The sequence below is a fragment of the Heloderma suspectum genome, chromosome 2 (assembly GCF_057233095.1).
Source record: "Heloderma suspectum isolate Gila_16-S chromosome 2, 16-S_ref, whole genome shotgun sequence".
Taxonomy (NCBI): Eukaryota; Metazoa; Chordata; class Lepidosauria; order Squamata; family Helodermatidae; genus Heloderma; species Heloderma suspectum.
The window spans coordinates 173,242,331-173,254,513 of NC_139459.1; the positions used below are offsets into that span (position 1 = coordinate 173,242,331).

The following is a 12,183-nucleotide window of genomic DNA, read 5'->3' on the forward strand; positions in this document are numbered from 1 at the left end:
TCATTGGGGAAGACTCCTAGATTCAGAGTCTGGGCCTCTCTCCTCTCTTCCTCTCTAACAGTCTTGTTTCTCCCTCAGGGACTGAGATCCGGCCGCATTTCCAGCGCACCTCCCCCCTGCGCCATTCCATGCCAGAGTTGGGCCTGCCCCCTTCCAAAATCCCTGACTGGAGCAGCAGTTCAGCTTCCAAGCTTCAAGCATCTGCCCGGCCACGACTCAGTGAGGGGGCTGAGCTGGGGACGGGGAGTTTTGCCCGGGGAGGGGTACCCCGGGTTAGCTTCCGGGAACCGCTAGTCTCGGGAGAGCTGAGCACTCTTTGTCCCGAGCAGACCTCCCTGAACGCCCACCGGCCACTGCAGAATGGAGGGGCCAACCGGGGGCACCCTCACTCCACCTCAGACAACTCGCTCAACCTGGGGAGCCAGGGCTGGAGGCCGAGAAAAGGCACAGGGGAGAGGAGAGGAGCAAATCTCTCCTATTCAGCTTCCGAGGGTGCTTTTCCTGCCTGGCACCGGCGCTACCCACCCCAGGGATGGGACTTCAGCTCCTCAGACTCCTCCGACTCCTCCTCAGAGGAGGAAGGCTACTTTCTGGGGGAGCCAATACCCCTGCCCCCCCACCTACGTGGGGGAGCTAGCCCCACAGAGACCACACCATCTACTGACTCTACACGTAAACAACAGCGCCGACGACTGCGGGTGGTCCGGGACAAGAACTGCGTGGTGGCATAAGCCTGATCTTCACCTTAATGGACTTTGGCTGTAATGATCCAGCTGTGAAGTCAGGATCCCGTTTGGCTTGTCGAAACCGTTCAGTGTTGACCATTTTGTCTGTGGGCCTCTGAAAATTGGCTTGGACCCATTGCCCATTGCTTCTTCCACTATGACCTCTTTGACGCGTGACTCTTCCTCGGAAAGTGACCTCTTCTTCATCACGACTGTTAAAATCTTCCAACCTTTCCTCAGGGAACACTGAGCACTGGCTTCTCCATCATGACCGTTGATCTTTAGATGTGACCCTTCTGTGAAGAATCTTGAACTCCTGTCTGTGGTGGTCTTTGAACTTTGGTTGTGTTTATTTTCCATTGTGGCCTTTTGACCTCTCAACTGTGACCTTCCAAACACTGATCAACCCTTTCGTCTTGAACCTTCAGAGTGGTGGTCCATTAAACCTCTGCACAGTCTGCCCTGTGAGCTTCAAACTGCATTTTCTTACCTGGGGCCCCTTAAACTTCGGGTTTGACCTTTCCACTGTGACCTCTGAACTCCTGTTACCTCTCCTGGGTGACCCTTTTGAGCCTTGATCCTTCAAGTTGCCATTATTAATGTATGCCTGTAGCAAGGCTGCATGGTTTCAAGCTTTTGGGTGCTTCTTCTCTATAAGCAAGGTGTTTTGGTGATGTGTGTGTTTTTGGGGGGTGGGGTTAAACTCTGTTCCCCAGCTGGTACATTGAATATGGGCACAAGGTGTCCTTTATGGGGCAGAGCCCACAGCACATCCCTCTCTCCAACTGGAACTACTGTTCTCTTTCCCCGTCCAGTCCCCGCTGCACATGGTGAGCATCTCTCAAGATTGCAATTTTTAAGATTTTGTTTTTTTCTAATTAAGGGTTTTAATTTAAGTGAAATTTAAATAAAAATTTATGAAAGCACTTCTGTGCTGCAGTGGATCATTACAGGGAGCTGGGCCTTAGCAAGCTGAGTGGAAGATGTGTAGGGGGAGGGGTCCTGTGCTGGTTTGTGTTTTTGGGGTGGGAGCGAAGAAACAACTGGCATTGTAGAAGCAATTCCACAAGAGTAGTGTGCCACACTAAGCTGCATAGTAAGAACGATTACTAAAATACACAAAATGTATAGGGGGTCATGGTAACTTGGTGACATTCATATCCTATCTTGGGCCATGCAGGAAATGCTAAAATACTTCAGTTGATGCGAAAATACAACTCTTCACCTGTTTCATAACCAAGCCACTGGAAGCCAGCCCAGACTATTTTTAAAAATTATGACATGTCCTGTCCCCAAAATACTATAATGGCCTACTATAACGCAAACACAATTAAGTTGTTTGGATCTGACCATTCTACGAAGGGTGATACTTCCTTTCCTCTTTCAGGGGAAAGCAGCTGGTTTGGGGGATAGCACTGCCCATACATTTTGGAGCACATCTTCATAGCCATAAGAGCTCAAAATGTGTGGGTTTTTTTTTTAAATAAATGAAAGCTATGATTCATGGGATGTTTGATGCCCACTTGGTGTGTCTACAGAAATACAGAACACACACAGCCCTGATTGCCTTGCAGCACTAAAAGGCACATTGAAACTTTCTTCTGTCTACCATATAACAACTGAATGAAGGCTTGTGCCTGATAAAATATTTAATGGCGACCTTGCGTACATAGTGCTTGCTTGTGTGAGTTGGCAATCAAAATGCCCACATTCATGTGCGGGAGGGAAAAAAAAACAGTACCACATACTGAACTCATTCATGTACCAGGATTAAATTGGATACAGCCAAGTTCTGCTATGTAAGTCAGGGTTGTCCTCTAGAGAGAATTTCCCCCTCTCTAAAGCCAGCCCCATATTTGTTGTTACACACACACACACACACACACACCCCCCATACCAGACAATGACAGCCTACAGTGCATTTTCCCTGGCATTGTTCAAGCCCTACATAACATTTAAGCAACTGGGCCAAAGCTCCCAGCCAGATTATTGCCATGCTGTCATTTTCCTGCATTTTATTCTTTATTATCTATGCTATTTTATTATTTTGCTTAATATTTTTATTATTTTACCCTGTTTTTCATTTATTTAACGTGTACCCTGCCTTTCTACCAAAATCTCATTTGTGTCCCGTCCTTCCTCCAGGGAGCTACAGGCAGCCTCCATAGGGTCATTACCCCAATTTTATCATCCAATAAACAACCCAAGGCGCAGGGGCGAGATGGCGATTGGCCCAAGGATACCCAGCAAGCTTCATGGTTGATCCGAAGTCCAGCATTCTGTCCACCACTCCTCTGCGAGCTGCTGTTCTCTTACGATTCTCTGCAAATGCAATACTATACAATGCACAGGCGGCTGTGGGAATTGGGAACGGGACAGGTCAAAGAGGCCCAGTGCAAAGGGCTTGGGGCAGAGTAGCTGATCTTACAACTGTGCGTGTTTATTGAATATTTGTTATTGGGTGAACTAAAAATATACCATACCCACTTTTCTTCTAGGATGATAGACACAGCACACTGCATTCTTAGGTGGCTTCAGCCACCCATTGCCCCTGGCCTGCTTAACTTCAGCAAGTGCCTTCAGACCATTCCCAGGCCGACTGTTAGGGTTGAGCACTGATGGCCAGAACAGTCTACCCCAGCTTTGCCCAACCTGGTGCCCTCCAGATGTGCTGTATTACAACTCCCAGAATAGTTAGCTGGGGAATAGCTGGGAGTTGTAGTCCACTGCATCTGGAGGGTGCCAAGTTGGGGAAGGCTACCCCACCCAGATGATCATGGCTCACAGATGAAGTTAGCATGACAGCTAAGGAGAAGGTAAGCTTGGCTCCTGTGAGGCCTTCAGGGGAATGGGAGCAAACAAGGACCCAATGCAGTTCCTGAAATATACCACCTTTAGGAAATTAGCCTCTCCAGAATGTGCTTGAGATAGCAAAGCATTCTTTTTTTTTTTTTTTTAATGACGGCTACATGCAAAAGGGTGGGTGGGTGGATGGGAAGAAAAGAAGGATTAATGCAACAATGCCTGCAATTAATTTGCCTTCTACAGCTTAGAGCTCTTCATGTATGATTTTAAATGTATCTGCTCTGTGAGGGCTGGAAACAAGCTTTAAAACAAAATGTCCTTTTAAGAAAGAAAAAAGAAAAGTCTGTTGGGCATCTAAAATGTACGTGCGCGCAAAAACTACATAAGGCAAAATGAAGAAAACGTTTATGAATGCCGTCAAAAAGAAAGCAGACTTAGTACCAATTTAGCTATGTTTTTATTTGCATTTTAAACCATGTATTTTGTTTCCTCCAACAAGCACAAAATAGATTCAAGCTGCCTGAGGGGCCACCAACAGGGAAGGGCAGAAACAGCAAGGGAGAACTGGGCGGGTTGGCAGTTTGGGATAGTAAAGATACCTCTCCTTCCTCCCCCGTCCGTGCCCCTATTCCATACGGGTGGGAGAAACGTTTCAAGCTTAAATTCCACTAGAAGAAGAAAAAAGGTCCCTTATCCTATGGTCTGTCTCCATATATATATATCACCGAGCCCCCTAACCAAGGCTGTGTGCAGTCTGCACTATACCAAAATAAAATCCAGAAGTCCGCACCAAAGTAACCCAAGTTCTCTGCTAAGGAAAAACGGAATTCTGTGAGCCTTAACAAGCATATGAATTTGCACATACATTCTTTTTCATATAATTCCGAAAGTGTTTATTTACATAACTTATTCTGAAAGCAGGGAGGGGCAATAAACGACGCAAGGCCACTGGAGCCCCCGTGCTCTGAGGCCTGGAAGTCCAATTCAGAAACCTCCCTGCTCCCTGGTAAGGTTTCAAGCATACAGTATCTTTGCAGCCATCTTTCTGCTTGTGTGAAAGCACAGCACACACACACAAGCCTGCCCGTAACCTGATGGCTCTTTGAAGACCGGCACCCCATAAAAAGTGGAGTGTGGGAGGCTATAAATACATTATTTCCTAGCCAAAAAAAGGGGAGCTGATCATCAATGAGTGGAGTAGGAAAGGACTACAGCGGCAAGATAGGGCCTTAAGTGTTCAGCTTTTTTTTTTTTAATTGTCAAATCGCATTTTCGTCACAGTCGCCATTCAAAATGGCCTAATAAAAATCTCAAAACACATCCTTGACGAGGTATAGAGTTAGATCTATCTTCTTTAAGAACTATTAAAAACATGTTAAAAACCTAGTTATTCATTAGATTCCTTCAAAACGCCGACCTCTCATCTGGAGACGTCGGAGTGAGATAGGACTATATGTAAACTAGGTGCAAGCACCCAGCCTTTGGTCCCCCTCTCCCTATTTTAGAGCCAAGGAAACTGGCACAGAAAAGGGAAGGCACTTAATGGGCCTGTGGAGCTGCCTTCTATTTCACTCCCTGACTCCCTTTTCTAGAACTGCAGATCGAATCCAGGTCCTGTTTTCTCCCCTCCATCCCACCAAACTCTAAAACTGATCTGAAGCTTCCTGGACGCACAAACCTATACATCTGCAAACCCATTTTATTGGGATCTGTATAAGGTGCCTGAAACTGCTTTCCTTTTCCACTGTCAGAAATTGGTGGAGATTAGGGGAGAAGAACCATCTGTTCGAAGGTTGGTGACCCGAACGGAGGCATCGGAGGGTGAGAGAGACCGTGATGCTGCTGAGTTGATAGGCTGGGGTAGCTTCCCATGACAGACCCAGGAGGAGGCTAGAGCAGACGGGTCCAGCGTGGTGGTGCTTCGTCACGATGTGGAAGACAGACGGCGTCCTCAGATCCCATCTGTAGGCCCTGTGAAGAGCAGACAGACCACAAGCAGGCATGAGCAAGATTCGTCTCTGCAGCAGCAACTTGGCACCTGCCAGATGTGCTGGACTACAGTCACGCCTAGCCAGCATAGTTTTCTGGAGGGCAGCAGCTTCAGGAACGCTCTTTAGGGAATTAATGCAATACTTGCCACTTAAAGACTGGACTGCGTATCATCATCATATTATCATTTCTGTACCGCTCCATAGCCAAAGCTCTCCCGGCAGTTTGCAAAGATTAGAAACCATTAAAAATACAGTATACAAAGTTTAAAAACCATTTACATAAAAACACACAGACAGTACATACAGAGACAACATATAAAGTGTAGCTCACTTTAATGCACGCTTCCCTAATATGGTGCCCTCCAGACTGCAAGTCCCATCAGCCCTGACCATGGGCCACACTGACTAGAGCTGATGGGGGTTGTAGTCCAAAACAGCTGGAGGGCTCCACAGTGGGAAGCGCATTAGTGTGTGAGTTTACTGCCTCCCAGCTTGTCAACTCCTTTTTCTGCCCATGCAGCCTCTTCCGCCCCCAGATACCATAGGGGGGTTTCCACACACCCCCTTGCTTGCTGACCAATGATGCTCACGGCTTTTGGTCAGTGGGCACATCTGGAATTTTGAGAGTGCTTTGTTGTGGGCACTCTCACAAATGGCTGCCATGGGGTAGCTTGCTCATTCATAAAATGGCCACCACACTGGGTGTGGCTGGTCACAACTCACTCATTTCCCAGAAGGCAAACTGGTGAGACCCAAAGAAAAGTAACTTGCCCAAGAACTTAAGGCCAAGGCAGAGGTGGGGGGCTGAGCTCCAAAACACAAAATCACTCTTTGGAACCCAAATAAAGGTGGTGCTGGAGGACAGCATTTTCCTTTGCAGCATGACTGCCTCCAGTTGGAAAAAAAGTGTAATTAAAACAACTCTTAAGAAATAAAATAAAAATCAGGAGGGGCAGGGAGTCCGGCAAGCACCAAGGGAGGTGTCTGCGGGCACATTGGTGCCCACGGGTACCACACTGGAGACCCCAGCTGAGCACGTCCCCACCCAATCTGCCCTCGTGCCCCTCTTCCTCAGAACTGGTGGGTGCCACCGCACTAGACCCCCACTGAACAGCCATTGCTCCCCTGCCTGCTCCCCCATTAGCTGGAATTGGAGGCAGAACAGGAGATTCCACATGGCAACTTAATCGACTGCTATATTATCTGGCAATGCTCTTCCCGCTGGTCAAGATCCTACCATAATGTTTCCTCACAAGGAAGTTCCATTCAGCAAAAATTTGCTTTCTAATAGTAAAGAAAAGCTTCCTTTTTGCAAGATCACAGCCTGTTGGGTTGCTTCGTGTTGATCTGGGTTAGGGAAAAATTCTGAGGAACAGCCTCTTTTTTATCCCTTCAAACAGCTTCCCTAAATTGCCCCATACCAGTTTCTTGGGGGTGGGGGGGTGCCTGTGTGGGTGGAGAGGAGGATGCAGTTACCAATTACATTTTTCATTCTTTGAAAAAAATAAAAAGTAGCACTTTTTATGCACAGTTTCACCATGAAATGAAATGTAAAGAGTGCTTCCAAAGAGAGGGCTCTAGACATGTTCAGCTATTGCACCTTTTCCTCCTTAACAGACTTTCTTGGGGAAAGAAGTAAGATGAGAGAAACGGTGAGAAAACTTGGGACAGTTATATATGGAAGACAGTGATGTCTGAGCCTGTTGTGAATGCAGGAGGGTGATTGCATGATAAAAGCCTCATCCGGAAACAATTGAAAAGTGACAGGAAACCAGTACCCCCCCACAGAGAGAATGACACTGGGGCAATTCAGAAAGTATTCAAGGGATTAATCAGGTTGCTCCTCACTGATACCCAAGTCCCAATCAACAGGAAAAAAAACAGGAAGCCCTGAATTTTCAAAGAGGAAGTGATTTCATTTAAAGGCACAGAACCTGGTGCCGCAATTGCATTTCATCACAGAACTCAAGCCAGAGGAAAGCAAATCAGGCTGTCCTGCTTTGACTGTAGCGGTCTCTGAGTGCAGGGCTAACACAGAAGCCACGCAGTGAAGCCAGCAAACATTCAAGCATGCAGGGTTCTATCCAGCAGAGTTCACGCTTAAGACAGGAGTGGTCCAAGTAACAGGCAGACGTCAGAATGCAGACACCCAGTCAGATACGTTACGCAGTCCAGAGGCAGGGTTGATAGGGAATCCAAAGGTCAGAGACACAGAGCATAGATCACAGGGTAAAGTCCAGGAAACAAGGTAAATGCCACGCGACCTGGAAGAATGGTGTTGTTCCAAAACTGGCTAAAGGTTTCTCTACACCTGGCTTTTATCCTGCGCCTTTACCAGGGCTTCTGCTTACAAATCCTTTGTGGGAGTAAGATCGGCTCCTTTACGCGTGCTTTTTTCCAGGGGTTTTCTCTCTGCAAGTTCCATGTTTCATTATATAGCCACTAAATGACACTGTGGAATTGCAGACAGGAGCCCATTGCAGCACTTCAATATGTGATTAAAATTAAATACTGCATTTTCCCCATTAAGAAAAAAGCTGTGATAATGGTTGGAAAGCACGGGAGAGGCCATGGAGGTGGACAATGTCATATAAAGGACCCGTAAATTACCATGAGTGACCAAACCCGAGCCTCGTGTAGAGAATCCTTAAGTCCACACTGATGGCTTTTAACTCCAAAGCTTGCTGAGGCCTCACTCAGAGTTCAGCTGCAGTAATCAGAGCTCCCTGTTCAGAGCCCTACTCCTGAGTCGCTTTCCCCAAGGAGTCCCTCTCTGCAAACGAGGACTCTGTCTCACAGGGGTCCTATTTGCTTGTTGCTCGAGGCAACGACACTCTTGGGGGCCAGAGAGTTGTTCAGCCTCTGCCTCACAGGCAGAGTCCCCTCCTCCAGACAGAGATGGACCTGCAGCCATCACCCCTGAGGGTGCAGGGTCCTGCTGGTCTGGTGGCAGTACCTGAGCTGTGGTGTCCTTGGTCTCTGGGGGTTCCAGCTCCTCCTCCACCAGTGAGGCCATGACACAGGCCTACGGTGGGGAGGGAAAGGGTGCTTCCAGGCAGACAACTCCCAGAGCTAATCAAGCATTGCTCTTCCGCTGTAGGCTACAAGTGGAATGGCAGCTGACTTTCCACACTGTCAGGGGATACTGTGTAACACTCCCCTTTCATTCAAGCATTATTCGCTATTATTTGAATATCTTTTAAAATATATAGATAGGCAGAAAGGTGTTTCTGCGCTACTTAAAAGACCAATTAAAATAAATAAATGAGTGATAAAAATGGGGCCCACTGCTGAATTTGTGCTGAGCTGGGATAGGTTCACCTGCACAACCCGTCCCTGCCCATGTCTAAACTGCACCTCTTAAGGCAGACAGAAGACTAGCTCAGAGGACATCTATATCGGTAGAGATTGCATTTCTCTTCCATTCTTCTCTAAAAAGTCAGGCTTTCTGCATGAAAAAAAGACCGAAGCAGCATCGGAAGGATTACAAATGGATGACACTGTCGTCTGGATGCCCTGTAAAACATGAGTGAACTGTGGTGATTCCAGAATAAATGCTCATCTGGAAGCAGCCCAAACACACACGCATGCACACACTGGAATATAGCAGGCTAGCAAGGACATTGTGCAGATGCTCCACAAATAAATGTGTGAACAAAGGATGCCAATTCCAGAGAAAGAGACTAGTGTGGAAGCCCCGTTTCCCTGTCTCCCTCCCAGAAGCAGACAGATTTTCCAGCTCTTTAGACACTGTGTGAGGCTTGCAGTCAAACTGACCTTTCTTTTTTCCTCAAAGAACCTAAATTGTTAACCTATGCCCTGAACAGCCTTCTACAACTGGGTGCTGTCCAGATGTTTTGGACAACAGCTCCCTGCATTCCTGTCCACTAGTCCTGCTGGCTGGGCCTGATGGAAATTGAAGTCCAAAACATCTGGAGGGCCCCAGGTTGGGGAAGGCTGAGTTAGGGAATGCCTAAGCTTGCAGATGACAAGAAACAGTGAGTGCTTAGCTTCTTCTTTATATATAAACACAAATAAAACCCTAAATTATTAATTTAAAAAAATCCAGCAAGGTTTCTTCTGTCTGTCTGGCTCACTGTTGGTGCAGTTGCCCAGACTAGATCACACACCTCATCTCTTTCATCTGGGAGGACCTACCAGTGGGAGCTGAGGTATGTCCTTTCCTGAGGCTCGGTAAGATGGTGTAGGCATCATAGCCAAAGAGGATTCCCGTCAGAATTCCAAACACCTGGTGAAAAGCAATGTGAGTTTAGTTTAGGTACCTCTCCGCTCTTTATAATACATTTTTTTTGCAGAAGCAGTCTAAGAGCTTTTCTACACAAGTCTGTTAATCTGCTGTTATCTACTTTCTGTTTCATTGCAGAATTGAGATCTGAGCTCTACACGAAGAGGGTTTCCTTTCCTGCTGTTCCACTACATAATCTCTAGGTGGCACTGTGGTATAGCATAATAGCACAAATACACAAGTGAAAGAAGTATTGTCTTTCACTTTCACAAACAATACCTCATTTTCCCTGCTGTAAAAAAAGAGCCAAAAATGCTGTTTAAAAACAGAAGCAAAACTGGAGGGTCACAACGCCAGCTAAAGAACCTGTAAACAACCATGAGTAGGGAATGATGAGCACACAATAATTGCCACAATAATAACTCTTTCCATTGTTCCTGCAAGGAGAGGAAGTCCTTCAGTGTTGTAAGGCAGGTGTGATCCAGTGCGCTCGCTGCTGCTGCTGCCTTGCTGGAGCTCTATCTCCACCTGGGGGACTTCTACTCTGCCCCCTTGCAGACCCAGGTCCAGCCAAGCACCACCCCGCTCCCAGCTGCAACACCTGTGGGAGCTGGGGCATAAAACGCAGGCCCTGGTGGGGGCAGGATCGCCGCTGGCAGGTGTCACCACTGAAGGGGGCAACACCAAAGGGGGCCTGTCCCCCTGCTTGAAAGGAGGGAAGGGGAGTATTTGCCTCAGTGTGGCCTGTTGGACTGCCTGCACTAGATGTGATTTTTAAAGCAGGGGGGAGGTGATGGGAGCCAGGGAGCATCCATTACGGTTCTACAGGGCAGAGGGAGATACTGTAAGGCCCCGGGCCTGAACCAAGCTATTAGTAGTTTTAGAGGGGTTTAGATAGGCTGACCATATGTACCATTTTAAACGGGACAGTACCGGTTTTTTTTTCATATTTCCCGACCGTCCCGTCATTTTAATATAAATGTCAATTTTGTCCCGTTTTTAATTTTTTGTTACAAACTGAACACGTTTATCATAAGGCTCTATGCTACTCAATGCGTGCAGTAAAACTACTAGTGTGACGAAAGAGGAAGTTCCATTTACTTTATCCAGTCAGGGCCAGGCTTCTTGAGCTAGCGACGATCAGACGCCGCCCCCTTGCTTGTCTGCAGTGGTGGGGAATTCAAGAGGCAGTTGCTAAGCCCCATTCAGTGTGTGGGAGCCAGGTAGGTGAGTCTTACTGTTATTTTTACCATCATTCTGCCCATAGAGATTCTTTCTGCCCTACATTCAGTTTGATTCGGACTTTTCAGACTCATATTTCAGTTCAACAGGCTGTTAGCTATTTTTTTATTACAGCGGAACTCTCCGGTGGGACATTAGCATTTACTGGCTTGTGTTAGCAGTTGGGGTGTTCATTTACTTCATCGGAGAAATATTCATGGTACGATCGTGGTGAAACACAGTCCCCCTCTATGTCTACCTAAATTTTTGTATGAGTTCTGTCACTGAAGAATAATTGTTAGCTCAATATGTTCATGTAATAAAACTTCTGTTATCGTCTTCCTTTTTCATGAATATGGAATATTACATAACCCGTACCGTTTTTGTCATCTAGGGATGGACGAAAGTCCCTTACCTGTTCTCGAAGCTTGCTTCGCGGTGGGGGGGAGGCGCTTCGGTTCTCCCCCCGAAGTTCAGGCGAGGGGGGGAGGCGCCCCGCCTCGCCCAGCCAAAATTCAGGCCGGGGGGGAAGGCGCCCCATCCCTCACCGGCGAAATTCAGGCTGGATAGAAGCGCCCCGTCTACCCGGCCGTGAAAAAAAAAGTAAAAAAAAAAAACACCACACACACACCTGTGATAGGTTACGTAGCGATTTACGTAGCCTATCACGGCTAGATTTCCAAAGTCAGTCGTGATAGGCTACGTAAATCGTCACGTAGCCTATCACGGGTGACTTAAAAAAAAAAAAAAAGCACGTACGCAAATGGCGGCAGCCCGTGGGCGCCGCCATTTGCGTTTCTTATTTTGACACGTCTAGTCTACATAAAGATTTACGTAGACTATGGCGAAAATAAGGGCAACGCAAATAGCGTTCCCTTATTTTCGCCGTAGTCCACGTAAATCTTTACATAGACTAGATGTGCCAAAATAAGGAACGCAAATGGCGCCGCCCATGGGCCGCCGCCATTTGCGTACGTGCTTTTTTCCCCCCCCCAAAATCACCCGTGATAGGCTACGTGACGATTTATGTAGCCTATCACGAATGACTTTGGAAATCTAGCCGTGATAGGCTACGTAAATTGTTACGTAGCCTATCACGGGTGTGTGTGTGGGTTTTTTTTTTTTACTTTACTTTTTTTTTTTGCAATGGCAGTGGTGGCAGCCGGTCGGGAGACCGGCCGCCGCCCTCGCCCCC

The 12,183-nt window shown here is 47.2% G+C and overlaps 2 protein-coding genes across 6 annotated transcripts in view; one reads left to right on the forward strand and one right to left on the reverse strand.

The window, feature by feature from the left end:
• Positions 1-1,651, forward strand: part of PRICKLE3 (prickle planar cell polarity protein 3) — a 33,331-nt gene extending 31,680 nt beyond the window's left edge. For all 5 annotated transcript variants that reach the window (XM_084836131.1, XM_084836133.1, XM_084836130.1 and 2 more), the window contains one exon: positions 79-1,651. In XM_084836131.1, the coding sequence (XP_084692257.1) occupies positions 79-731 (653 nt within the window). In that variant the 3' untranslated portion in view covers positions 732-1,651. The remainder of the gene's footprint in view (positions 1-78) is intronic.
• A 2,273-nt stretch (positions 1,652-3,924) lies between these two features.
• Positions 3,925-12,183, reverse strand: part of PLP2 (proteolipid protein 2) — a 36,212-nt gene continuing 27,953 nt past the window's right edge. Inside the window, exons 4-5 of the mRNA XM_084836150.1 lie at positions 9,680-9,770; positions 3,925-5,501 (exon numbers count right to left, since the gene is read on the reverse strand). Of these exons, the coding sequence (XP_084692276.1) occupies positions 5,482-5,501; positions 9,680-9,770 (111 nt within the window). The 3' untranslated portion in view covers positions 3,925-5,481. The remainder of the gene's footprint in view (positions 5,502-9,679; positions 9,771-12,183) is intronic.